The sequence below is a fragment of the Mauremys mutica genome, chromosome 19 (assembly GCF_020497125.1).
Source record: "Mauremys mutica isolate MM-2020 ecotype Southern chromosome 19, ASM2049712v1, whole genome shotgun sequence".
Lineage (NCBI taxonomy): Eukaryota > Metazoa > Chordata > Testudines > Geoemydidae > Mauremys > Mauremys mutica.
Genome location: NC_059090.1, coordinates 3,200,136 through 3,227,747, shown reverse-complemented (window position 1 = coordinate 3,227,747; position 27,612 = coordinate 3,200,136). Strand labels below are relative to the sequence as shown.

The 27,612-nt window shown below is 60.8% G+C and overlaps 1 protein-coding gene across 5 annotated transcripts in view; it reads right to left on the bottom strand.

Annotated features, from left to right (window-relative positions):
• Positions 1 to 5,565: 5,565 nt before the first annotated feature.
• ELN (elastin) overlaps positions 5,566 to 27,612 on the bottom strand; it is a 97,745-nt gene continuing 75,698 nt past the window's right edge. For all 5 annotated transcript variants that reach the window (XM_044993643.1, XM_044993647.1, XM_044993645.1 and 2 more), the window contains 9 exons: positions 21,361 to 21,507; positions 20,617 to 20,664; positions 18,130 to 18,309; positions 17,791 to 17,838; positions 10,501 to 10,527; positions 9,097 to 9,138; positions 8,614 to 8,643; positions 7,290 to 7,340; positions 5,566 to 6,667 (listed from right to left, as the gene is read on the bottom strand). In XM_044993643.1, coding sequence (XP_044849578.1) covers positions 6,618 to 6,667; positions 7,290 to 7,340; positions 8,614 to 8,643; positions 9,097 to 9,138; positions 10,501 to 10,527; positions 17,791 to 17,838; positions 18,130 to 18,309; positions 20,617 to 20,664; positions 21,361 to 21,507 — 623 coding nt within the window. In that variant the 3' untranslated portion in view covers positions 5,566 to 6,617. The remainder of the gene's footprint in view (positions 6,668 to 7,289; positions 7,341 to 8,613; positions 8,644 to 9,096; positions 9,139 to 10,500; positions 10,528 to 17,790; positions 17,839 to 18,129; positions 18,310 to 20,616; positions 20,665 to 21,360; positions 21,508 to 27,612) is intronic.

The following is a 27,612-nucleotide window of genomic DNA, read 5'->3' as shown; positions in this document are numbered from 1 at the left end:
CCAGCCCTGAGCCCCCCCAACCCGGAGCCCCCTCCTGCGCCCAAACCCTCTGCCCCCCATCCGGAGCCCCCTCCTGCGCCCAAACCCTCTGCCCCAGACCTGAGCCCCCCCAACCCGGAGCCCCCTCCTGCGCCCAAACCCTCTGCCCCCCATCCGGAGCCCCCTCCTGCGCCCAAACCCTCTGCCCCAGCCCTGAGTCCCCCCAACCCGGAGCCCCCTCCTGCGCCCAAACCCTCTGCCCCCCATCCGGAGCCCCCTCCTGCGCCCAAACCCTCTGCCCCAGCCCTGAGCCCCCCCCCCCCGGAGCCCCCTCCTGCGCCCAAACCCTCTGCCCCCCATCCGGAGCCCCCTCCTGCGCCCAAACCCTCTGCCCCAGCCCTGAGCCCCCCCAACCCGGAGCCCCCTCCTGCGCCCAAACCCTCTGCCCCCCATCCGGAGCCCCCTCCTGCGCCCAAACCCTCTGCCCCAGCCCTGAGTCCCCCCAACCCGGAGCCCCCTCCTGCGCCCAAACCCTCTGCCCCAGCCCGGAGGCCCCTTCGCAACTCTGAACCCCTCTGCCAGCCTGGAGCCCCCTCCTGCACCCAAACGCCTCATCCCCGATCCCACCCCAGATCCTGCACCCTCAGACGGAGCCCTCACACCCCCCTGAATCCCAAGCCCCTGCCACAGCCCAGAACCCCCTCCCACATCCTGAACCCCCTGCCAAAGCCTAGAGCCCCCTCCTGCACCCCAAGCCCCTCATCCCCAGCCACACCCCAGAGCCCAGCCCCCCAGTCAGCGGCCTCAGCCCCTCCCACACTCCAATCCCCTGCTGCAGCTCAGAGCCCTCTCCCGCACCCTGAACCCCTCATTTCTGGCCCCAGCCTGGAGCCCGCACCCCCAGTTACAGCCCTCATGCCCTCCCCGCACCTCAAGACCCTGTCCCAGCCCAGTGAAATTGAGTGAGGGTGGGGGAGAGGGAGCCACCGAGGGAGGTGGAATGTAGTGAGTGGGGCTGGGCAGAGCCTCGGGGAAGGGATGGGGCTAGGGTGTTCCCTTTTGTGGGATTAGAAAATTGGCAACCTACCTGCCCAGCTGGTCCAGTGACAGGAGATGGAGCTGGTTTCCACCCCATTAGCCCTGCCCTGCGGGACAGTGACTGGAGAAAGAGCTGGATTCTACCCCCATTAGCCCTGCCTGGCCAGCCCAGCCCAGGAACGGGAGAGGGAACTGGATCTTACACCTATGAGCCCTCGCCAGCTGGCCCAGTGACAAGAGAGGGACTTGGGTCTTACACCCATTAGTCCTGCCCAGCCGGCCCAGTGACGGGAGAGGGGGCTGGATTCCACCCCCATTAGCCACACTTGGCTGGCCCAGCGATGGGATAGGGCTGGATTCCACCCCCATTAGCCACACTTGGCTGGCCCAGCGATGGGATAGGGCTGGATTCCACCCCCATTAGCCACACTTGGCTGGCCCAGCGATGGGATAGGGCTGGATTCCACCCCCATTAGCCACACTTGGCTGGCCCAGCGACAAAGAGGTATGCAAGATGTCATAAACAGATAATTAAGGGTTAAGGTCTCTTTTACCTGTAAAGGGTTAACATGCAGTACCTGATGACCACCTGACCAAAGGACCAATCAGAGACAAGATAATTTCAAATCTCTGTGGAGGGAAGCCTTTGTCTGTGTTCTTTGTGTAAGTGTTCGTGTTCTCTTTTTGGATCTAAGAGAGGCCAGTTATGTCTCCAAGTTCTCCTGGAGTAGTTCCTACTATTCAATAGTGAGTATTAATTAGAAAGGCGGATTAGTCTTATAAATTGATTTCTACATTTGCAATTGTGTGTTTGCTGAAGGAAATTCTTTATTCCTGTTTGCTGTTACTTGCTTTTACTGAGAAAGAAAGGAGGGGGGATTCTCTCCAGAGATTGATAAGTTTAGACCCTGTATATTGTTCCATCTTGGTTACAGAGACAGTGACTTTCTTTTATTCTTTAATAAATCTTTTCTGTAAAGGACTTGGTTAATCTTTCCTTGGGTGGATTCTCAGGGAAAGGAGAGGAGGGAGGTATCCCTCTATAATTGGATTCCGGTATCTCTCCTAGGAAAAGGGAGGGGGAAGGAAGCAGGGGGGAATGGTTTATTTCTCCTGGGTGTAAGAACTCCATGGATTTGGGGCTCTTGGGATCCCCAAGGATTTTGGGGAAGGACTGTGTCCCAATACACGTACCTTATTGGGTGGTGGCAGCTTTTACCAGATCTAAACTAGGATTTTTAGTTTAGAGGGAAACCAATGCAGGTCCCCATTTTGGAACCCAACAGCTCTAAGTGGGGGTGAGACCTATGCCACAGGATCTGTTCCTTCTTGTGTATCATAAGAGAGTTGCTTCCTGAACTCCAGTCAGTGAGAGTCCAGTGGAGGCAGAAAGACGTGCACCATTGTTCCTGAAGGCGCACTCTGCCTGCAGCACCTTTGTTACTGGGGCGCTAGCCAGCTCAGCACTGTGAGCCCTGGGGGGTTGAAAAGCTCCCAGTATGCTGATGAAGGGAATGGGTCAGAGCCAGAGATGGTACATGGCACTCTCCAGAGTAGCACTGGGCTAGGGTCACCTGCCAAGAGCTCCTCCTATGCCCTTGCCCAGTCATTGTTTTTCCATACAGCAGCACAAGGGCCCTTGGCTTTGTCAGCAGGAATTGACTCAAGCCCCTCAAAGAGCAGCTGCTCGGAGACTCCTAAAGAATGAAAAGAGGGTGATGTAATTAATACCAACCAACATGGTTTTATGGAAAATCGCTCCTGTCATACTAACTTGATTTCTGTTTTTGATGAGATTGCAAATTTGGTTGGTAGAGACTGAGACCTCCATCGGCATTTGACTTGGCACCAGATGGCATTTTGACTAAAAAACTAGCAAGATATAAAATTAATATGGTGCAAATTAAATGGATTAAAATCATCACTGCTAAAGTTTGCAGATGACACAACACTTGGGGGGATGGTAAATAACGAGGAGGACAGGGCACTGATTCAGAGCAATCTGGATCACATGGACACTAGCAAACAATGTGTTTTCATAGGACTAAATGCACATCTAGGAACAAAGCCTGCAGGCCACCCTTACCGCCTTGGGAAGCAGGGACTCTGAAAAAGACTTGGGAGTCATGGTGGATACTCAACTGACCATGAGCTCCCAATGCGATGCTGTGGCCAAAAGAGCTAATGGGATCCTGGGATGCATAAACAGGGGAATCTTGAGTAGGAACAGAGAGATTATGTTACCTCTGTATTAGGCACTGATACTCAGATACCGTGTCCAGTTCGGTGCCCACAATTCAAGAAAGACATTGATAAATTGCAGAGGGTTCAGAGAAGAGCCAGAGAATGACTGAAGGATTAGAAAACCTGCCTTCTAGTGAGAGAATTAATGAGCTCAACCTCGTTTAGTTTAACAGAGAAGGTTAAGGGATGACTTGATTATAATCCATAAGCGTTTTCATGGGGAACAAATACTTAGCAGTGGGATCTTCAGTCTAGCAGAGGAAGGTCTAACACAATCCAATGGCTGGAAGGTGGAACTAGACCAGCGGTTCTCAAACTGTGGGTTGGGAGCCCATTTTAATGGGGTTACCAGGGCTGGCGTTAGACTTGCTGGAGCCCAGGGCCGAAGCCTGAGCTCCACCCCTACCACCTGGGGCCAAAGCCGAAGCCCAAAGGCTTCAGTCCTGAGTGGTGGGGCCCAGGTTACAGGCCCCCCCCCATCTTGGGCTGAAGCCTTTGGGCGTTGGCTCCCCTGGGGGCTAGGCTTCGGCAGGGTCAAGCTTTGGTCCTCCCTCCTGGGGGCGCATAGTCATTGGTGTTGTCAGAAGGGGGCCATGGGGCAATGAAGTTTGAGACCCCCCCAGAAGTAGACAGATTCAGACTGGAAATGAGATGTACGTTTTTACCAGTGAAGAGTAATTGACCATTGGAACAATTCACCAAGGGCTGGGGTGGATTCTCCATCCCTAGCAATTTTTGACTCAAGATGGGCTGGTTTTCTAAAAGACCTGCTCTAGGGGCAGGGCTCTGGCCTGTGCTGCACAGGGGGTCACACCAGAGGTCACCGTGGTCCCTTCTGGCTTTGGGATCGATGACTCCACCTGTGCTACTCAGACCTCAGTGGCTCAGGAGCCAAATTAGCGCTCGACAGTGCCCAGAAGAGCCACAGTCGTGTGACTCTATTGTCTCAGTTACTGTTGTTTTCTATTATTCTCACAGCAAAATGAATCTATTTCTCTATGTTAAGTTCTCCTCACACCTTCTAAGGGCCATCTTAATTATCACTTCAAAAAGTTTTTTTTCTCCTGCTGATGATAGCTCATCTCAATTGATTAGACTCTTCCTGTTGGTACGGCTACTTCCACCTTTTCATGTTCTCTGTATGTATAACTATCTCCTGTCTGTGTGTTCCATTCTATGCATCTGAAGAAGTGAGCTGTAGCCCACAAAAGCTTATGCTGAAATAAATTTGTTAGTCTCTAAGGGGCCACAAGTACTCCTGTTCTTTTAGCAAAATGACTGACTGTCTGCATGGGGGATGGGAGAGCAGGGGGTGACTTTAGGTGCGGGACAGGACCTGAGCCTGTACCCTGAGCCAGGAGGGGTTGGGGGAGAGAAGGAGGGAGAGAGCCTGCTGGAGGGGTCTTTGGTTTCAGATTTGGGCTGGCTGGGAAGAGGCAGGGAACCCAAGTCTGGGGTCTAAGATCCTTGCCCCCCTGAGGGATCTGGCTGAGGGGTCCTGGTTGTACCTACAAGCCCTGCTTGGGACCGTGTTCCTGTTGTCTAATAAACCTTCTGTGTTACTGGCTGGCTGAGAGTCCCGGTGAATCGCAGGGCCCTGACTCCCCCACACTCCGTGACACTGGCCAAGCATTATTTATCAACTGCAGTTGGTTAATTACGTAGTAAAAGCATCCTGATTGATTACTAACTTAGACTGGTTGATAATTAAATCACCCAGCATTTTAAAGTCCCATGCTGCAAGGAGCCTTGAATCGCTGTTTGCAGCTCGTGAGCCTCAGTCGGAGCCTCGCTGCTCTACGGCCTGGCCAGGCACTCCTGCGCTGCGGCCCCAGCACTATGCACGCCAGCTATGGGTCGGGATTGCAGAAATCCTACCATCCTTGCCTGGTCCCTGCCCCTTCCCGTCCCTGAGGCCCCGCTCTCCGCTCACTCCATTCCCCCGTCCCTCTGTTGCTGGCTCTCCCCCAGCCTCGCTGGCCCCATGTGGAATGGGCACATTACATGGCAGGTACCTGCAGCAGGAGGCAGCAGGGGCTCAGGTGCTGCAGGCAGGCAGTGGAGCTGGAGAAATGGGATGAGTCCCAGGCAGGTGCAGTGAGGAACTGGGTGGGGCAGATCCCCAGGTGGGCAGGGAGGCAGTGAGGATCCCCGGGGGGTGGGAGGCCGTAAGGATCCTGGGGAGGCAGGGCAGAACCATGGGGGGCAGGGGGGGAAGCCGGATCCCTGTGCGGGGCAGATCGCTGGGGTGGAGCCCCACCTCTGGGTCTGGAGAAGCAGCACGGAAGGAGCAGGAGGCCGCAGTGGTTTAGAAGTCATTGTTTATTAGTCGTTTGGAAGCAGTTACTTTCCCTCTTTATAACATGTCCCACCCGAGCTATACCAAGTGAGTAACATGGAGAGGGGCGAGTCCTTCTGGCCCACGGCTCTCAGGAACACACGGGCATCCAGGGCAAGAGGAAGGGCAGGTCCCAGCGGGGCCTCGGAGACACGGCAGGGCTGGGCTGGCGCTGGCTGCCCGTACAGTACTGCTGAGTGAGGGCGGGCGCATGGCTAATCCCATCAGTGTTAGTGACTTGGCTCTGCTGATAGTGCCAGCCCCTCCCCACGCACCGGGAGGGCCGTGTCCTCCAGCGCGAGGACAGATCAGCCAATCAGATGGCCCTGCTGCAAAGAACTCTGGGTGAATTTAACCCACCCACGAGCCCCTACTGGCCCCACTGGCATGAGTGTCTGAGCAGGAGGCATTCCCCTGCCCGCCTGCATGGAGCCCACAAACCCCATCCCGTGGCACCCTGCAGCGTGGGCCCTGGGGCGGGCAGGCACGGATGGGGCTGACAGACACAAGGATGGGGGATCAAGGCTGGCTAGCTGCTAAGCAGTCCCTGGCACGTGGCACGAATGCCAGCTGGACGGAGTCTTGGGAGCAGCTAGGATGTGCTGGAGCCGGGCGCTGCTGATGGGCCATTCGCCCATGTGCTGGCGGCAGGTGGAGCCCAGCCCCTCGCTGGTCTCTTGGAAACCAGCCCCCATCTCCTCCCCGCCAGGGCCCCTGGGGAGGGGCCCTGCCCAGAGAAGCCCCTGCCCCATGGAGGCCTGCCCGGCTCTCCCCGCAGGGAGCTTTAGCACCAGTGGGAATGGCGTTTCCCGCAGTTTGTTCTGTGCTTCCCGCTGGAGAGAGGGCGGGGACCCCCGGGCCGGAGTGAAGGGGGCATCAGGGGCTGTGAAATTCCCTCCGGGGGGCCGGCGGGGGGAGCGGGGGAGGGGGGCGGGATCACTGCTTTACTCAGGGTTTACATTCTAGACCATGCAGTAGCACCAAAGTTCATGAGGTTAATGGTAGCAGCCTGGCTGGGTTACTTCCGCTTCCTGCCACAGTACTTCCCCTGCGCACAGCCCACGCCACCTGGCCGGGGACAAAGGAGGTGTCAGTCTCAGCACTGCGAGCCCCTGGGCTCCCCCCAGACAGGGACAGTGGCATGCGGTTCGCCAGGCTGCCACCAGCAGGCCCCCTGCTGCCAGCTGGGCCGCGCGGTGTGATGTGCCCCAGGCCTGGCACAACGCTGTGGGGGGCATGGGCTCACCCCAGGCTGACACACGTGCTGCTGTGTGAGGCAGCGAACATGAGGCCGGGCAGGCAGCAACATGCTACGAATGAAGGGCTTGTCGCTGGGCCAATGCCGCCCTGTGGGCACAGCTGCAATGTGGGGAGACAAAGGCTGCTCCCAACGTGGGAGTGGCTGGGTGCGCCCCTGGCAGTGGGGCATGCTGAACCAAGCGCCAAGGCTATGGCCAGGTGGGCACAGCAGCCGAGCCTGAACATGGGCAGCATGGGCACCTCGGCTGGCACCTGGAGCGGCCAGCGCAGCAGAACCAGGCTGCACGAAATGACGAGGCCGGGGGAGCCCCAAGATGAGGAGTCACGAGGCTTCTTCCTTCCAAGTGCAAAGAGGCAGTGGGGCTTTCCCATCCTGCTCCCCGGGGTGTGCCTTGCCCTGTCTGGCACAGTCCCTGTGCAGGGCACCTACCTCTGTATCCCAGGGCTCCCAGGGCCCCACCATAGGTCTTGAGAGGTTTTCCTGTGGAGAGGCAGAGAAAACAACCCGTCAGCACAGGCCCAAGGAGTACGCAGCCCGTCCATAGGCAGCAGGGAGCATGGGCCACCGGTTCCCCGCTCTCCGAGCCAGCCACAGTCCCTGGGAGTCTGAGGATGGGCGGTGGGCCTCATGGGCCCCCTCTCCCCAGCCCCTCTCCCCAGGGGCACTTTGTGGGAGCAGCAGGGGCTGTTGGCAGCTCATCCAGGATGCCAGTTCCCAAAGGCAGCAGAGAGCGGCTCCCCACCCCGAAGCCATCGACCCCTATCGACCAGCAGAGCAGTGACGCGGCTCAGCAAAGTGATCAACCCCCTTTGCTCCAGGGCCTGGCTGCAGCTGCAGTGCACAGAGAGGTGCCCGCCCCTGCTGTGGGCAACAGGCTGGGTGCAGGGCCCACCTCGCAGGCAAGCTAAGGCAGGGTTCCTGGCTGCAGAGGGCACCCTTGCTCAGGTGGGAGAAGGCGGGGATAGGGGTAGGGGTAGGGGGGCCCAGCACTGGAGCCTGGCTTGCCCACGGGAAGTGCTGTGTGCTAGTGACGGGCCCACTGCCTCCACAAAGCAGGGGAGTCTGGGCCTGCCGGAGCCACCCCACCTGGCTGCTGTGGGGGTGCTGCTGAGGAGGGCGGATTTGGGAGCTAAGGCACTGCATGGGCACTCAGGAGATGAGGACTCCCTTCCCTGGCACTGCCACCAGGGCAGTTCACTCTGGGCCTAGGTTTCCAATGGGCGCATGCGGCCCTTGGGGAATCTGGCCCCACGGCTGCGGAGCGCTGGGGAATCCAGGCTTTGGGAAGGGGCTGCAGGGTCCCCATGTATAACGCGAGCAGAGGCCCAGCCTGTGTCTGCTGGTTTGGGCTGCATGCGCCTGGGGCAGGGCCAGGCTGGCGCGGGGACCTGTCTCGGGTCCATGTCCCAGGTCCCAGGTACTGTACCTAAGGAATCGGGAATGGGCTGCTCTTACCCCATCCCCCGTTACCCTGGGGCAGCCCCGGAGAAGGTGAGACCTGAGCAGAAACCACTGTGCTGCAATGAGCCCTCGGGGAGAGCAAATGGCTCTGCGCTCACAGGCCGCACACCCATCCCAGGCACGGTGCCCACCCCCTCACACTGGCGGCTGCCTGGTATCGTCCTCAGGAGCTGGGGAGAGCAGGCTCTGGGCCCCCCAGCCACACTGGGCTTCCCCAGGGAGAGGGGCTGGTTCTCCGGGCATCAGTGAGTCCTGCCTAGCCCAGCCCTGGCTGGCATGGGCACCCACTCACCACCGTATCCCAGCTGGCCAGCGAGTCCACCTGGAAGAAAGCAGAGTCCTCAGTGCCAGCCCTGTCGGTACCCCCTCCTTATGTTCTTATGTTTACACCGCTGCGCTGAACTGGGGCCTCTCGCAGGGGACCTGGCACCATCCCCCGAGGGCTGCCCCAGCCCCACGGGCTCAATAAGCCTCCCAGGCAGACCGAATGTATTCGGCACGGACCAGGGCCCAGCCAGTGGACACAGCCCTCTGGGCCTAGGCCCCAGTCCTAGGCCCATCTCCCTGGGCACAGGCCTCCCTCCTGGGCCGCAGCCAGTGGACACAGCCCCCTGGGCACGGGCCCTGCCCGGCGACATGGGCCTGGCCGCAGCACAGTGCGGCAGAGCTATGCTGGGAGCCCAGGTGTGGCCAAGAGGCCCATGCAGGGGGATGGGGCCCTAGCCGGGGCTCAGGCCCGACTGCTAGGAGACAGGAACTGAGCTGACAAACATACCTGGGTAAATGGGAGACAAACCGAAGCCAGGAACTCCAGCCCCTAGAACAAAATGAGAGCGTGTGAAGCTGGGGCGAGCCACTGGCCTGGCTTGCGGAGGGTCGTGCCATGCACCCCACAGCATCCTCTGGGCCTGCAGCTCACAGTAACACCCTTCCCCTGCTGGGGGCTGCCTGGCAGTGCCAGAGGCTGTGCCAGAGGAGACCCAGAGCATGGACTGGCACCACCTTGGGCCGCAGCTCTCCTGGCCCCACCCTGGGCAGGGAGATGAGCCCCCAGGCTCCAGTCCTCGTCTGATCAAGGCTCAGTCCCACCTGAGCAGCAATGGCTGTGAATGTCTGGCCCCATCCCCCCAGGGCACCCAATGGCTGCATGGGGCCCTGCTGGCTCCTGTGCCCTAGAAAGCCCTCCCAGGCCATGGCTGGCTAAAGAGCAGGTCGGTTCCCTGGTGCCCAGGGCACATTGCCCATAGGTCCTGGCAGCTTGTCCGGGGCAGTAGCCTGCCTGGTGTCACGGAGTCACTGGGCGATGCTCTGCAACTACTCCATAGGAAGCCAGTCAGGACTCTGGGGGAGCGCACTGTCTCCAGGGCAAGAAGCTCACGCAGCTTCCACCTTCCTGGGTCTGACCTCGGAGCATTCAGCATCTCCTTCCACACCGTGCGCTTCCTGCAGCGAGTCCGCACAGGCGGGGCTCTGGGGAAGCCAGTGGCCTTGCACCCCAAGTCCACAGTCAGACGTGACTCTCAGCCAGCCAGTAACACAGAAGGTTTATTAAATGACAGGAACACAGTCCAAACCAGAGCTTGTAGGTACAGGAAACAGGTCAGGTCCATCTTGAGGGCAGGGAGGCCAGGCCCTGGGTCTGGGCCTCCCTCTCTTTCCCCAGCCAGCTCCAAACTGAAACTCCCTCCAGCCCCTCCTCTGAGCTTTGTCTCTATCCCCGGGCCAGGAGGCCCCTGATCTCTTTGTTCTTCAACACCTTCAGCTGGCACCTTGCAGGGGAGGGGCCCAGGCCATCAGTTGCCAGGAGACAGGGTGTCGCCATTCTCTGTGTAGACACCATCACGCTGGCCCTCTAAGGCTCTGCAACAATCACACCCCCTTATCCCACCACCTAGATACTTAAGAACTGCACAGGGGAAACTGAGGCACCCACACAGTATTCAGAGAAAACATTAAGAACATTCCCACTTCGTCACACCTGGGTTCGCTCCTCCTGCCAGAACAGCACAGTCCAGCTTCTCCAGCACCCTGCCTGGGGAGCAGCTAAAGAGCAGGGCCATGCCGAAGGCACCACTGGCCCCAGCATCCCAGCCCAGGGAGGCTAAGGCATTTCCTAGGCAATGCCCAGCATAGCCGCAGGCGGGCACAGCATGAGCTCCCCCCAGCCCCATTCACTCACCTGGCTGCAGGCCCCCAACACCGAACCCTACAACAGCAAACACAGTCAGTCAGTAACTGACAGCAGCGCCAGTGTCACAACATCCCTGCCACCTCCCCCCACAGCACCCCCGCTGGGAGAGGCTGGACGGGCATAGCCAGGAGACCCCTCCCCCCCAGCCAGCGCTCCTGCCCCACTCCCCATAGCACCCGGTGCTGGGAGAGGCTGGGCTGGGGTAGCGGGGAGGCCGACCCCGCAGCCACCGCTCCTGCCCCACTCCCCATAGCACCCAGTGCTGGGAGAGGCTGGGCTGGGGTAGCGGGGAGGCCCCCCCCGCAGCCACCGCTCCTGCCCCACTCCCCATAGCACCCGGTGCTGGGAGAGGCTGGGCTGGGGTAGCGGGGAGGCCCCCCCCGCAGCCAGCGCTCCTGCCCCACTCCCCATAGCACCCGGTGCTGGGAGAGGCTGGGCTGGGGTAGCGGGGAGGCCCCCCCCCAGCCACCGCTCCTGCCCCACTCCCCATAGCACCCGGTGCTGGGAGAGGCTGGGCTGGGGTAGCGGGGAGGCCCCCCCCCAGCCACCGCTCCTGCCCCACTCCCCATAGCACCCGGTGCTGGGAGAGGCTGGGCTAGGGTAGCGGGGAGGCCCCCCCCACAGCCAGCGCTCCTGCCCCACTCCCCATAGCACCCGGTGCAGGGAGAGGCTGGGCTGGGGTAGTGGGGAGGCCCCCCCCAGCCAGCGCTCCTGCCCCACTCCCCATAGCACCCGGTGCTGGGAGAGGCTGGGCTGGGGTAGCGGGGAGGCCGCCCCCCAGCCAGCGCTCCTGCCCCACTCCCCATAGCACCCGGTGCTGGGAGAGGCTGGGCTGGGGTAGCGGGGAGGCCGCCCCCCAGCCAGCGCTCCTGCCCCACTCCCCATAGCACCCGGTGCTGGGAGAGGCTGGGCTGGGGTAGCGGGGAGGCCCCCCCCCAGCCAGCGCTCCTGCCCCACTCCCCATAGCACCCGGTGCTGGGAGAGGCTGGGCTGGGGTAGCGGGGAGGCCCCCCCCAGCCAGCGCTCCTGCCCTGTTTCCTACACTGCTGCCTGATGGGAGGCCCTAAGTCTAGAGATGCTGCTCCTGGTGTCCCCCCGCTGCAAAGGGCAGGGCACAGCCAACCCGGAGCCCCCTCCTCAGGTTCATCTCACAGGCCCACGCCCCTCTCCCCAGGACCCTCCCTCCCCAGGGCTGCTCTGCACCAAGAGATGCCAGCGTCTGGAAACGCTCCTCACCGGACTGCGCCACATTGAGATGGGTGGGGGGTCAGCCTAAGCAGCCGGGGGCTCCCTGCAGTCCAGCCACAGCCCAGCTGGGCACAGAGAGAACGTTTCCCCTCGGCTGGGCTGCCCCTCCTGTGTCCACGTTTCACAAGCAGCTGCACAGGGGAGGGCGTGTGCTGGGGAGGCGCGTACCTGGCTGCACCAGCATGGCCACCATGCCCGGGTCCTGAGGGGATGAGCAGGGGGAGGTGCCGTCACCCTGCAGCCTCTGATGGGGAAAGCTGCCTGGACCAGCCAGGTGGGCAACCAGGGATCCATGGACAGAGCCAGACTACAAAGCAGCGTGACAAGGCAGGGCTGGGTGAGGCCGGGTGGGGCAGGGCTGGGCTCACAGCCCCCAGACTGACATGGGGCCCAGTGACAGCTCAGAGGCCCTTAAGTGCAGGCAGCCCAGGTCAAGCTGCTCCCCATGGCCAGGTGAGAGGCGCTGGCAGCTGGGCCAGGGAGAACCCAGTTCCTCATTTATTGCCGTGGCTGCAGACGTGGCATAGGCTGCCTACCTTTGGGGGATGGTAGTAAGGGGAAAGCACATGACAAGACTGTATTTTTAGGGACACACCATTTTTCTGAGCACCACTTGGATTTCTCTCTCAAGTGAACATTTCCACTGCCCTGCCCTCAGGTGTCCAGTGCAGTTACCACCTGTGTCAACGTAACGTTCCAGTGGCCAAGGGATGGCCCTCAAACTACGGGACGGGTGCCCGGCCCATAACCTGCAGGGCAAAGGCTCCCCAAGAAACTCCCTGGAGACACTAACACTGCACTCTCACCAGTGAGCCTGCCCCTACAGCACCCCCTGCTCGGAGCCAGCCAGCGCTCCTGCCCTGCTCCCTACGGTGTCCCCTGCTGGGAGAGGCTGAACCCAGTGGGGCTGGGCCAGTTACATGGCTTGAGAGGTTTGCCACTAGCCTCTGGATACAGAAACCCTGTGGCACAGAACAGGTGGGAAATTCACACCCTCGGCATTCAGCAAACCTTAGCATCCCCCGGCTGGGTGATGGGGGTGGGGGAGCCCCAAGTGGGCACAAGCCTTTGGCTCATGGCTCCATGACAGTGTGGGGGGCCCACGGTGCTGAGAGCTGGATGGATGAGGGCCCTCAGGGCGGCAGTGGAGTCTCCTGGCTCTGAGATGCTAAGAAAGGAACATCCCTTCATTGCCACTGTTTGGGGGCTGCTTTGGATAGGACTGAGGGGCATCGGGGCCGGGGACCCCTTCCCCTGGGACCAAGGCAGGCGACATTCCCCAAGACTAGCATCCTGCTCCGGCACTCCGTAGCCATTCACCCTGCCATCTGGGGGAGGCCATCCCTCGCCACCCCCTGCACCTAGCAGGGGCCACCCAGTCCTGAGGCCAGGAGCTCTAGGAACCTCCTCCCCACAGGGCCGGGCATGGAGCAGGACAGGTGCTCCGGGTAGTGTGCATGAGAAGGCCCTGGGACATTAATGTGAACCTGTGCACCACGCAGACACACACGTACGCATGCACCCCCCCCCCAGGTACACGCACATGTGTACAGTATGCACACGCTCAGCACACGTGTGCGTGCAGGTCTGTCCATGCTAAGCGAAGCACTGCACCAGGCCCTGGAGAGATGTGTGCAGGTCTGGCTGCTCTGGGGGGAACATGGGCACACACTGCCATGTGGGGAGGAACCAGGCCCTACGAGCCTCTAGTGCTGGCTGGCCCCCGGCAGCCCAGCTCCAGTGCTGTGGCCTGCCAAGCAAAGGCTCCATCAGCCACCGGCCAGTGAGAGCAGCTGCTCGCTGCTGGCAGCAGGCGCCCAGGGCCAGGCCCTCTGGGAAGAGCGGAGCCAGTGGCTGGGGCAGCACCCCAGAAGTGTGTGGCCTCCCAGAAGTGAGGAGTGGCCTGTGGAAGCGCCATGCGGGGAAGGGAGAGAGAGGAGGGCAGTGGCCTGTAGGCCGGGCCCCCCCCCACACCCACGTGCTCCCTCTGGCTCCTCTGGACAGAGCCTCTGGCAGGGAAGGGAGCTAGCCAGGCTGCATCCGGCATTAGCCAGGGGCCCAGGAAAGCAACGGCCTGTGGCAAAGGGGTAGGTAATGCGAGCTGGGCCAGGGCCTGGCGACTGGCCTGTAGGGAGAATCCTGCCCCCCGCCCCCGCCTGCAGACACAGTGCTTGCCCCCCAGCACATCACCCCCGCCCCGCACCAGGGCCTCGCCTGCTGTAAGAGCCTTCAGGCCAGTGCCAGCTCTGGCCAGGACGAGGCCTTCTGTGAGCCGGGGTGCAAGGGCGGAGAGGGGAGCAGGTGACAAACCACTGGTGGCCCCTGCCAGTGCCTGCCCTGGGTCTCTCCCAGCCCGCTGGCCCCCAGGGCAGGAGGTGAGACTGACACAAAGACAGCGGGCCAGGGAGGGTGTTCTGGCAAGTGGGACGGGGTGGGAGGGAGCCTGGGCCACGCACTGGGTGAGGCTGGGGAAGGGCTCCTGCATGGAGGGCGCTGGCCCTGGGGTGTCGGTGCCATGTGCTGAGTGAAGGGCTCACAGCCAGAGGGGGGGATGGGCACATTGATCACCCCAGCCATGCCTGGGACAGCTCTGCCCTCGCCACCCTGGGCCTGACTCCTAACCCGGGACTGGCCTGCAGCCAGAGCCACCGCCAGGGAGAGCAGCTCCAGAGGGACCCTTGCTGAAGGGGGAAGGGATGAGTTAAACGCTGCTACTTGCCATCCTGGATGCTGCCTGCAGCCATGAGGGCTGGGCCCCTGCCAGGGCTCTGTGCTCCAGAGGGGAGCTTGGGAGCACGGGCAATCCTGTGCCAGGGGAGAGCACTGGAGTCCTGCAGCACCAGCCCGCCCATCAGCTCTGGGAAGCCTTGCAGAGCCCCTCTCTTCCCCATGCTGACAGCACACGTGGGCAGAGCCCGGGGCAAATCCTGCCTCTCGAGTTCCTGGCCCACAGAGCTCAGCGTCTCTGGTAGCTGCAACCTGGGAGGCCCCCGGTGCCTGTGATCCCAGCCCCAGGGACACAAACGGTTACGCCGGCTGCGGCCGCCTTTCCTAGGCCAGCGCCTCTGTTGGATCACAGGTGAGGCTACTTCCAGAGACCGCCCTGACATTCTCCGCTTCAGCCCAGGGCTGCGGGATTCTGGAGCTGGCAGCCAGTGGGTCCCGGGCAGGGCTCCAGCGACAGGCAACAGGGCGGCCCTGCAAAGTTCCAGCGACAGGCCCTGCTCAGGGTTCCAGCAATGGTGGGGAGAGGGGGACACCCTGAGCGAGCGGCTGGGGTGTCCCCTTTTCTCTTTGGTCACCCTGCAGCTCCCAGCCACTTTGGGGTGGGGGCGAGAGGACCATGGAGCCACAGCAGCAAAACTCACAGACAGGTCACAGCTTCTGTGAAGTTTTGTTTATTGGCTGTCACCTGTCTGTGATTTTTACTAAAAATAACCGTGACAAAATCTTAGCCTTAATCATAGGCCCCAGAACCCCTGGTTCTGAGCCATGCAGTGCGGGCAGCATATTCACCCCTGCATGACCGATCCAGGTGTATCTCCTGGGTCCTTTCACAGGAAACTGGATTGTCACAAGATTTTAAACCTATGGATTCCCAAAGGGTGTGCACACACACACACGCACACACACACAGGGCCGCCCAGAGGATTCCGGGGGCCCGGGGTCTTCGGCGGCGGGGGGCCCTTCCGTTCCGGGACCCGCCGCCGAAGTGCAGCCCAGTCTTCGGCGATAATTCGGCGGAGGGGGGCCCCGCCGCGGGTCTTCGGGGCACTTCGCCGGCGGGTCCCGGAACGGAAGGCCCCCCCGCCGCCGAATTACCGCCGAAGACCGGGCTGCACTTCGGCGGCGGGTCCCGCTCCGTCTTCGATGGTAAATCGCCAGCAGGGGGTCCTTCCGCCCTGGAGCGGAAGGACCCCCCGCCGGCGAAGACCGGGAGCAGAAGAAGCTCCTGCGCCCGGCCCCGCAAGAGTTTTCCGGCCCCCCCGCGGAGCGAGTGAGGGACCCTGCTCCAGGGGCCCCGAAAAACTCTGGTGGGGGCCCCTGTGGGGCTCGGGGCCTGGGGCAAATTGCCCCTCTTGCCCCCCCCTCTGGGCGGCCCTGCACACACACACATGGACATGACTTGCACACACACATATGCACACATGTAAGTCACCTGCACACACATGCATGTGCATACATGACCTGCATACGTACATACACAACCTGCATGCACACAGACAGAGACACACACACCCATAACCTTCACGCGCACACACATACACACACACACATATAACCTGCACGCACACACACACACATACACATATAACCTGCGCGCGCATGCACACACACACATATATTACCTGCACACACACACACACACACACATATAACCTATGCGCACACACAGGCACACGTACTAATAAGAGGCACACACAGACACACACACTGCTGTACACACACGGCCTACATCAGTGATCCCGATAAACATGCACTGCAAGATTTAATAAAATAGCACCAGGAAGACAGAGGGAAAATGCTTTAAAAACATAAAATGAACTGGCCTCTTGATAGTGCCATAGTGCTACAGGCCAAGAAGGAGAGCACCTGGTCCCTGCACAGTCCCGGTCCCTGCTCACGCTGAGCCCTGCATGCTCTGAGCCCTGCACGTGCCCGGTCCCTGAACGGTCCCGGTCCCTGCACATGCTGAGCCCTGCATGCTCTGAGCCCTGCACGCGCCCGGTCCCTGCATACGCTGAGCCCTGCACGCGCTGAGCCCTGCACGGTCCCAGTCCCGGCACGGTCCCGGTCCCTGCATGCATCTGGTCCTGCACGTTCCCGATCCCTGCACACCTGCCAGGTAAGTTCTTTTTGTGAGGCAGAGCAGTGAGGGGCTCAGGGATTTCTTCCTGCTTGCTGTGGACACTGCAAGCTTTGGCCCGTCTGCCTTGGTTTCGTGGCCACAGATCATAGAATCTCAGGGTTGGAAGGGACCTCAGGAGGTCATCTAGTCCAACCCCCATTACAGATCATAGTCTGTAATGCTCAGTTTGACCCCAAATGCCTTCTGCCATTTTTCCTTAATGCAAGGCAGAGAATTCACAGGCCTGAACTCACAAAACAATACAGCTCTGCTCCGACATGCACATTTGGGGCTGAACAGTGAGAACCTGCCTAGCTAAACTCAGAAGTGGGGCTGGGACAGATTCCGGCCAAAGGAAAGAACAAAGCCTGCTCTGGAGTGCTAGCTGGAGAGGAAATCCACAGCCTCTCCTGCCCTGTAGGAGTGCTGTAGGAGGGAAGTGGAAGCACTGGCTCTGTGGCACTCAAAGCCGTGTCTAGTAGGCAGCAGGTTTAAAGCAAACAGACGGAAGCACTTCTTCATACAACGCACAGTCAACCTACAGAACTCCTTGCCAGGGGATTTATCAAGGCCAAAAGTATAACTGGGTTCAGACAAGAATTAGATCAGTTCCTGGGGACATGTCCACCAATGCTATTAGCCAAGAGGCCAGGCAGCCTCTGACTGCCAGATGCTTTGAATGGATGACAGGGGATGGATCCCTCAGTAAATTGCCCTGTTCTGTTCATTCCCTTTGAAGCACCTGGCATTGGCTGCTGTCGGAAGACAGGATATTGGGCTGGATGGATCTTTGGTCTGACCCAGTGTGGCCGTTCTGATGTTATGTCTGCCCTGTTCCCCTCAGTAGAAGAGGGGTGTGGGACAGCGCAGGAGTAGTGGCTATGGGGAAGCTGCCTTTGCTGGATCCAGCCTAGCTCCCCAGAGGGGCAGTGCAGGGCAGGAGAGGGGCAGAGTTTCACAGCCAAGGCCGGTGGGTGGAGACAGGGTCCCCAGGATGGATGTTGGCGGCTCCGGCAGGAAGTTACTGTCAGTCTGGAGAGACAGGGGGCTGGCTCCGGCTGTCTGCGCTGAGCGACAGGACAGCTCCTCAGAAGGCACAGGGGAACAGTGGGCAGGATGGGCCACAGTGGGTGGAGGGCAGAGAAGAGCCATTGGCTGGGCCAAGGTGGGGAGGTGCCTACCGTACTTTGGAGGCTTGGCGCCCGGCTGCACGCCCAGCTGGGGAATCCCTGCAGGGGGAGAAGAACGTTGCAGTTAGAGTCAGGAGCCACATGGCGCCCGGTGCCCGCCCATCGCCAACCCACCTTACTTGGCTTCAGGGGACAGATGGCGCATGGGTGACTGTTCTGCCCTTCCCAAGCAGAGGCACCTGCTACTGCTCACAGCAGGGCCCAACCCTCCTGGTGCTCTGATGCCAGAGCTGCCCCAGTGCCCAGGAGATACCCTCTGAGGGGCATCCCATTGTGCTGTGGGAGGAGTCCATGGAACCAGCACCACTGAGTGACAGGATATACACTTACCTACTCCAGGTATAATGCCCGTGCCTGGCACTCTTCCTGCACCAGGCACAAAGACTGGCACTCCCCCAGCGCCCGGCGTTACAACTGGCAGCCCGCCAGCCCCCGGCGTTGCGACTGGCAGCCCGCCGGCCCCAGGCACTAAGCCTGGCACCCCGCCGACTCCAGGTGCGACGCCAGCACCTGTGGAGAGGGACGGGGGTTAAGGCCAGAAGCGCAGGCTGAGGTGGAAGGGGACACGAGGTGCCTGTGTGGGCTCAGTGTGAGCATTTCTGGGCTGGGTCTCCATGCCTGTGACATGGGCCCATTCACTGGGCCAGACCTGTAGCCATTTGCATTCCTCGCACTCGCTCCGCATAGGGGTGGGGGGTGGTGATGGGCAGCCAGGTGGAGGGCTGGAGGGAAGGGGGAGAGGGTTGGGCTGGAGGGTGAGGGCTTGAGGGAATTGGGGAGGGTCGGGGCTGGAGAGAAGGGGGGGTCAGGGCTGGAGGGGGAGGGATGGAGGGAAGGGGGAGGGTCGGGGCTGAAGGGGGAGGGCTAAAGGGAAGGGGGAGGGTCGGGGCTGGAGAGAAGGGGGGATCAGGGCTGGAGGGGGAGGGCTGAAGGGAAGGGGGAGGGTCGGGGCTGGAGGGGGAGGGCTGGAGGGAGGGGGTGGGTCGGGGGGGAAGGGGGAGGGCGGGAGGGAAGAGGGAGGGTCGTGGGTGGAGGGGAGGGCTGGCGGGAGGGGGAGGGTCGGGGCTGGAGGGGGAGGGTTGGAGGGAAGCGGGGAGGGTCGGGGCTGGAGGGGGAGGGTTGGAGGGAAGCGGGGAGGGTCGGGGCTGGAGCAGGAGGGCTGAAGGGAAGGGGGAGGGTCGGGGCTGGAGGGGGAGGGCTGGAGGGAGGGGGAGGGTCGGGGCTGAAGGGGGAGGGCTGGAGGGAAGAGGGAGGGTCGGGGCTGGAGGGGGAGGGCTGGCGGGAGGGGGAGGGTCGGGGCTGGAGGGGGAGGGTTGGAAGGAAGTGGGGAGGGTCGGGGCTGGAGGGGGAGGGTTGGAGGGAAGCGGGGAGAGTCGGGGCTGGAGGGGGAGGATTGGCGGGAGGGGGAGGGTCGGGGCTGGAGTGGGAGGGTTGGAGGGAAGCGGGGAGGGTCGGGGCTGGAGGGGGAGGGTTGGAGGGAAGTGGGGAGGGTCGGGGCTGGAGGGGGAGGGTTGGAGGGAAGGGGCGAGGGTCGGGGCTGGAGGGAAGTGGGGAGGGTCGGGGCTGGAGGGGGAGATTTGGAGGGAAGTGGGGAGGGTCGGGGCTGGAGGGGGAGGGGTGGCGGGAGGGGGAGGGTCGGGGCTGGAGGGGGAGGGTTGGAGGGAAGCGGGGAGGGTCGGGGCTGGAGGGGGAGGGCTGGAGGGAAGTGGGGAGGGTCGGGGCTGGAGGGGGAGTGGTGGCGGGAGGGGGAGGGTCGGGGCTGGAGGGGGAGGGTTGGAGGGAAGCGGGGAGGGTCGGGGCTGGAGGGGGAGGGTTGGCGGGAGGGGGAGGGTCGGGGCTGGAGGGGGAGCGTTGGAGGGAAGCGGGGAGGGTCGGGGCTCGGGGTAGCGTTGGAGGGAAGCGGGGAGGGTCGGGGCTGGAGGGGGAGGGTTGGAGGGAAGGGGGAGGGTCAGGGCTGGAGGGGGAGGGTTGGAGGGAAGTGGGGAGGGTCGGGGCTGGAGGGGGAGATTTGGAGGGAAGTGGGGAGGGTCGGGGCTGGGGGGGAGCGTTGGAGGGAAGCGGGGAGGGTCGGGGCTGGAGGGGGAGGGTTGGAGGGAAGGGGGAGGGTCGGGGATGGAGGGGAGGGTTGGAGGGAAGCGGGGAGGGTCGGGGCTGGAGGGGGAGGGTTGGAGGGAAGGGGGAGGGTCGGGGCTGGAGGGGGAGATTTGGAGGGAGGGGGAGGGTAAGCGCTGGAGGGGGAGGGTTGGAGGCAAGAGGGGAGGGTCGGGGCTGGAGGGGGAGGGGGGGAGGGTACCGGGGAGGGTCGGGGCTGGAGGGGGAGGGTTGGAGGGAAGCGGGGAGGGTCGGGGCTGCGGAGAGCCAGGGAGGGAAGCGCCGCGCGACCGGGCTGCAGGGGGAGGGATGCAGGGACGCGGGGAGGGTCGGGGCTGGGGGGAGCGTTGGAGGGAAGCGGGGAGGGTCGGGGCTGGAGGGGGAGGGTTGGAGGGAAGCGGGGAGGGTCAGGGCTGGAGGGGGAGGGTTGGAGGGAAGCGGGGAGGGTCGGTGCTGGAGTGGGAGGGTTGGAGGGAAGAGGGGAGGGGCGGGGCTGGAGTGGGAGGGTTGGAGGGAAGCGGGGAGGGTCAGGGCTGGAGGGGGAGGGTTGGAGGGAAGCGGGGAGGGTCGGGGCTGGAGTGGGAGGGTTGGAGGGAAGTGGGGAAGGTCGGGGCTGGAGGGGGAGGGTTGGAGGGAAGCGGGGAGGGTCGGGGCTGGAGGGGGAGGGTTGGAGGGAAGCGGGGAGGGTCAGGGCTGGAGGGGGAGGGCTGGGGAAGCCCCACTCACCGTACTTGGCTGCTTTGGCAGCTGCTTTAGCTGCTGCGGGACTGAGTCCTGGGGAGAGAGCGAGAGGCAGGGATCAGCGTCCTGCCCTGGCGAACAGCCCGGCTCATCCACACTCTCTCCTCTGCCTAGCCAGGCCCACGGGCACCACTGCCCCAGCTCAGCTCTGCCTCTGCTGAACCCTCCTGCTCTTCCCCTGACACCAGTGCAGCCTCCCTCTGCGGCCGGGTCTGCACTGGCACGAGGGACCCAGCCTGCTCGCAGGGGCACAGCAGCCTGTGTCTGTCTGATCCATCCCTGCGCAGGCTCAGCTCACACGGGGGCACCAGCGCTGCCGCTGCCCAGGGAGCTGGGCCAGTGGGATCAATGGCTCATCCTGTGGGGGCTGGGAGGACGCTGACTCTGGGCTGCTCAGACACCAGCACAGCCTGGCACTGCTGCCTGCCTGTGACACGGCCAACTCCACCAGCTCCCATTTGATTACGGGCAGGTCCCAAGCCCGTGCCAGAACCGCAGTCAGCAATGAGCATTTGGCAGAGCTGGGGTGCTGTATCCAGATCCCGGTCTGAGAGTGGGAGAATGGCAGGACTCCACCCCAGCCAGGGAGGGGCCACTCAGAGAGACCAGCAAGGGGGCAGGGGTGCACTCAGCCACATCACTGTCCAACCCTATCGTATGGTACCAGGGAGTCCAACACACTCATCTGCTACTGGAACAGAATGAGATTATCTCCAACTCTGCCAGCACCTGGGATGCCTCCGACTCCACCGGGCACCAGGCCTCCAACTCCACCGGGCACCAGGCCTCCGACTCCACCGGGCACCAGACCTCCGACTCCACCGGGCACCAGGCCTCCGACTCCACCGGGCACCAGGCCTCCGACCCCGCCAGCTCCTGCAGAAAGTTAGATATGTGAAATGCAGCCGTGGTCTGGGAATGCAGGGTCTATAAAGGTATGGAAGATGGCACAGACTGAGGTAGGTAGAAAGTGTGGGGCCTTCAAATAGCATGCAGGTGGATTGTAACGGAGAGCAGTGCTCAGATTGCAAAACACTGGGTGCAGTGTAAGAACCGATTAAGAGAGAGAGAAATCTGTATGGAGGTGGACGGATAGTGGGTGGGTCTGTTTGGGGATGGCTGGATGGACAGTGGGTAGGTCTGTTTGGGGAAGGGTGGACGGATAGTGGATGGGTCTGTTTGGGGATGGCTGGATGGACAGTGGGTGGGTCTGTTTGGGAACGGGTGGACGGATAGTGGATGGGTCTGTTTGGGGATGGGTGGACGGATAGTGGATGGGTCTGTTTGGGATGGGTGGAGGGATAGTGGATGGGTTTGTTTGGGACGGGTGGATGGAGAGTGGATGGATCTGTCTGAGATGAGTGGATGGATAGTGGATGGGTCTGTTTGGGGATGGGTGGACGGATAGTGGATGGGTCTGTTTGGGATGGGTGGATGGATAGTGGATAGGTCTGTTTGGGGACGGGTGGACGGATAGTGGATGGGTCTGTTTGGGGACGGGTGGACGGATAGTGGATGGGTCTGTTTGGGATGGGTGGATGGATAGTGGATGGGTCTGTTTGGGGATGGGTGGATGGGTCTGTTTGGGGATGGGTGGACGGATAGTGGATGGGTCTGTTTGGGGATGGGTGGATGGATAGTGGATGGGACTGTTTGGGGATGGGTGGATGGATAGTGGATGGGTCTGTTTGGGGATGGCTGGATGGACAGTGGGTGGGTCTCTTTGGGGACGGGTGGATGGAGAGTGGACGGGTCTGTCTGAGATGAGTGGATGGATAGTGGATGGGTCTGTTTGGGGATGGGTGGATGGGTCTGTTTGGGGATGGGTGGACGGATAGTGGATGGGTCTGTTTGGGGATGGGTGGATGGATAGTGGATGGGACTGTTTGGGGATGGGTGGATGGATAGTGGATGGGTCTGTTTGGGGATGGCTGGATGGACAGTGGGTGGGTCTCTTTGGGGACGGGTGGATGGAGAGTGGACGGGTCTGTCTGAGATGAGTGGATGGATAGTGGATGGGTCTGTTTGGGGATGGGTGGATGGATAGTGGATGGGACTGTTTGGGGACGGGTGGATGGATAGTGGATGGGTCTGTTTGGGGATGGCTGGATGGACAGTGGGTGGGTCTGTTTGGGGACGGGTGGATGGAGAGTGGATGGGTCTGTCTGAGATGAGTGGATGGATAGTGGATGGGTCTGTTTGGGGATGGGTGGATGGAGAGTGGATGGGTCTGTCTGAGATGAGTGGATGGACAGTGGGTGGGTCTGTTTGGTGATGGGTGGATGGATAGTGGATGGGACTGTTTGGGGACGGGTGGACGGATAGTGGATGGGTCTGTTTGGGGATGGGTGGATGGATAGTGGATGGGACTGTTTGGGGATGGGTGGATGGATAGTGGATGAGACTGTTTGGGGACGGGTGGATGGGTCTGTTTGGGGATGGGTGGCTGGATAGTGGATGGGACTGTTTGGGGATGGGTGGATGGATAGTGGGGGGGTTTTATTTAGGGACGCGTGATGGATAGTGGAGGGGGGTTTGTTTAGGGACGCGTGGATGGATAGTGGATGTGTATTTGAGGATGGGTGGATGGATAGTGGATGGGTCTGTTTGGGGACCGGTGGATGGGTCTGTTTGGGGACGGGTGGATGGATAGTGGATGGGTCTGTTTGGGATGGGTGGATGGATAGTGGATGGGACTGTTTGGGGATGGGTGGATGGATAGTGGATGGGTCTGTTTGGGGTCCGGTGGATGGGTCTGTTTGGGGACGGGTGGATGGATAGTGGATGGGTTTGTTTGGGACGGGTGGATGGAGAGTGGATGGGTCTGTCTGAGATGAGTGGATGGACAGTGGGTGGGTCTGTTTGGGGATGGGTGGATGGAGAGTGGATGGGTCTGTTTGGGATGGGTGGATGGATAGTTGATGGGACTGTTTGGGGACGGGTGGATGGATAGTGGATGGGTCAGTTTGGGGATGGGTGGATAGGTCTGTTTTGGGATGGGTGGATGGATAGTGGATGGGACTGTTTGGGGATGGGTGGCTGGATAGTGGATGGGACTGTTTGGGGATGGGTGGATGGATAGTGGGGGGGGTTTATTTAGGGACGCGTGGATGGATAGTGGGGGGGTTTTCTTTAGGGACGCGTGGATGGATAGTGGATGTGTATTTGAGGACGGGTGGATGGATAGTGGATGGGTCTGTTTGGGGACCGGTGGATGGGTCTGTTTGGGGACGGGTGGATGGATAGTGGATGGGTCTGTTTGGGGACGGGTGGAGGGATAGTGGATGGGTTTGTTTGGGACGGGTGGATGGAGAGTGGATGGGTCTGTCTGAGATGAGTGGATGGACAGTGGGTGGGTCAGTTTGGGGATGGGTGGATAGGTCTGTTTTGGGATGGGTGGATGGATAGTGGATGGGACTGTTTGGGGATGGGTGGCTGGATAGTGGATGGGACTGTTTGGGGATGGGTGGATGGATAGTGGGGGGGTTTTATTTAGGGACGCGTGGATGGATAGTCGGGGGGGTTTCTTTAGGGACGCGTGGATGGATAGTGGATGTGTATTTGAGGACGGGTGGATGGATAGTGGATGGGTCTGTTTGGGGACCGGTGGATGGGTCTGTTTGGGGACGGGTGGATGGATAGTGGATGGGTCTGTTTGGGATGGGTGGATGGATAGTGGATGGGACTGTTTGGGGTTGGGTGGATGGATAGTGGATGGGTCTGTTTGGGGACGGGTGGACGGATAGTGGATGGGTCTGTTTGGGGATGGGTGGATGGTTAGTGGATGGGACTGTTTGGGGACGGGTGGATGGGTCTGTTTGGGGATGGGTGGACGGATAGTGGATGGGTCTGTTTGGGGATGGGTGGATGGATAGTGGATGGGACTGTTTGGGGATGGCTGGATGGACAGTGGGTGGGTCTCTTTGGGGACGGGTGGATGGAGAGTGGACGGGTCTGTCTGAGATGAGTGGATGGATAGTGGATGGGTCTGTTTGGGGATGGGTGGATGGATAGTGGATGGGACTGTTTGGGGACGGGTGGATGGATAGTGGATGGGTCTGTTTGGGGATGGCTGGATGGACAGTGGGTGGGTCTGTTTGGGGACGAGTGGATGGAGAGTGGACGGGTCTGTCTGAGATGAGTGGATGGATAGTGGATGGGTCTGTTTGGGGATGGGTGGATGGAGAGTGGATGGGTCTGTCTGAGATGAGTGGATGGACAGTGGGTGGGTCTGTTTGGTGATGGGTGGATGGATAGTGGATGGGACTGTTTGGGGACGGGTGGACGGATAGTGGATGGGTCTGTTTGGGGATGGGTGGATGGATAGTGGATGGGACTGTTTGGGGATGGGTGGATGGATAGTGGATGAGACTGTTTGGGGACGGGTGGATGGGTCTGTTTGGGGATGGGTGGATGGATAGTGGATGGGACTGTTTGGGGATGGGTGGCTGGATAGTGGATGGGACTGTTTGGGGATGGGTGGATGGATAGTGGGGGGTTTTTTATTTAGGGACGCGTGATGGATAGTGGGGGGGGTTTGTTTAGGGACGCGTGGATAGATAGTGGATGTGTATTTGAGGATGGGTGGATGGATAGTGGATGGGTCTGTTTGGGGACCGGTGGATGGGTCTGTTTGGGGACGGGTGGATGGATAGTGGATGGGTCTGTTTGGGATGGGTGGATGGATAGTGGATGGGACTGTTTGGGGATGGGTGGATGGATAGTGGATGGGTCTGTTTGGGGACGGGTGGACGGATAGTGGATGGGTCTGTTTGGGGACGGGTGGAGGGATAGTGGATGGGTTTGTTTGGGACGGGTGGATGGAGAGTGGATGGGTCTGTCTGAGATGAGTGGATGGACAGTGGGTGGGTCTGTTTGGGGATGGGTGGATGGAGAGTGGATGGGTCTGTTTGGGATGGGTGGATGGATAGTTGATGGGACTGTTTGGGGACGGGTGGATGGATAGTGGATGGGTCAGTTTGGGGATGGGTGGATAGGTCTGTTTTGGGATGGGTGGATGGATAGTGGATGGGACTGTTTGGGGATGGGTGGCTGGATAGTGGATGGGACTGTTTGGGGATGGGTGGATGGATAGTGGGGGGGTTTTATTTAGGGACGCGTGGATGGATAGTGGATGTGTATTTGAGGACGGGTGGATGGATAGTGGATGGGTCTGTTTGGGGACCGGTGGATGGGTCTGTTTGGGGACGGGTGGATGGATAGTGGATGGGTCTGTTTGGGGACGGGTGGAGGGATAGTGGATGGGTTTGTTTGGGACGGGTGGATGGAGAGTGGATGGGTCTGTCTGAGATGAGTGGATGGACAGTGGGTGGGTCAGTTTGGGGATGGGTGGATAGGTCTGTTTTGGGATGGGTGGATGGATAGTGGATGGGACTGTTTGGGGATGGGTGGCTGGATAGTGGATGGGACTGTTTGGGGATGGGTGGATGGATAGTGGGGGGGTTTTATTTAGGGACGCGTGGATGGATAGTCGGGGGGGTTTCTTTAGGGACGCGTGGATGGATAGTGGATGTGTATTTGAGGACGGGTGGATGGATAGTGGATGGGTCTGTTTGGGGACCGGTGGATGGGTCTGTTTGGGGACGGGTGGATGGATAGTGGATGGGTCTGTTTGGGATGGGTGGATGGATAGTGGATGGGACTGTTTGGGGTTGGGTGGATGGATAGTGGATGGGTCTGTTTGGGGACGGGTGGACGGATAGTGGATGGGTCTGTTTGGGGATGGGTGGATGGTTAGTGGATGGGACTGTTTGGGGACGGGTGGATGGGTCTGTTTGGGGATGGGTGGACGGATAGTGGATGGGTCTGTTTGGGGATGGGTGGATGGATAGTGGATGGGACTGTTTGGGGATGGCTGGATGGACAGTGGGTGGGTCTCTTTGGGGACGGGTGGATGGAGAGTGGACGGGTCTGTCTGAGATGAGTGGATGGATAGTGGATGGGTCTGTTTGGGATGGGTGGATGGATAGTGGATGGGACTGTTTGGGGACGGGTGGATGGATAGTGGATGGGTCTGTTTGGGGATGGCTGGATGGACAGTGGGTGGGTCTGTTTGGGGACGAGTGGATGGAGAGTGGACGGGTCTGTCTGAGATGAGTGGATGGATAGTGGATGGGTCTGTTTGGGGATGGGTGGATGGAGAGTGGATGGGTCTGTCTGAGATGAGTGGATGGACAGTGGGTGGGTCTGTTTGGTGATGGGTGGATGGATAGTGGATGGGACTGTTTGGGGACGGGTGGACGGATAGTGGATGGGTCTGTTTGGGGATGGGTGGATGGATAGTGGATGGGACTGTTTGGGGATGGGTGGATGGATAGTGGATGAGACTGTTTGGGGACGGGTGGATGGGTCTGTTTGGGGATGGGTGGATGGATAGTGGATGGGACTGTTTGGGGATGGGTGGCTGGATAGTGGATGGGACTGTTTGGGGATGGGTGGATGGATAGTGGGGGGTTTTTATTTAGGGACGCGTGATGGATAGTGGGGGGGGTTTGTTTAGGGACGCGTGGATAGATAGTGGATGTGTATTTGAGGATGGGTGGATGGATAGTGGATGGGTCTGTTTGGGGACCGGTGGATGGGTCTGTTTGGGGACGGGTGGATGGATAGTGGATGGGTCTGTTTGGGATGGGTGGATGGATAGTGGATGGGACTGTTTGGGGATGGGTGGATGGATAGTGGATGGGTCTGTTTGGGGACGGGTGGACGGATAGTGGATGGGTCTGTTTGGGGACGGGTGGAGGGATAGTGGATGGGTTTGTTTGGGACGGGTGGATGGAGAGTGGATGGGTCTGTCTGAGATGAGTGGATGGACAGTGGGTGGGTCTGTTTGGGGATGGGTGGATGGAGAGTGGATGGGTCTGTTTGGGATGGGTGGATGGATAGTTGATGGGACTGTTTGGGGACGGGTGGATGGATAGTGGATGGGTCAGTTTGGGGATGGGTGGATAGGTCTGTTTT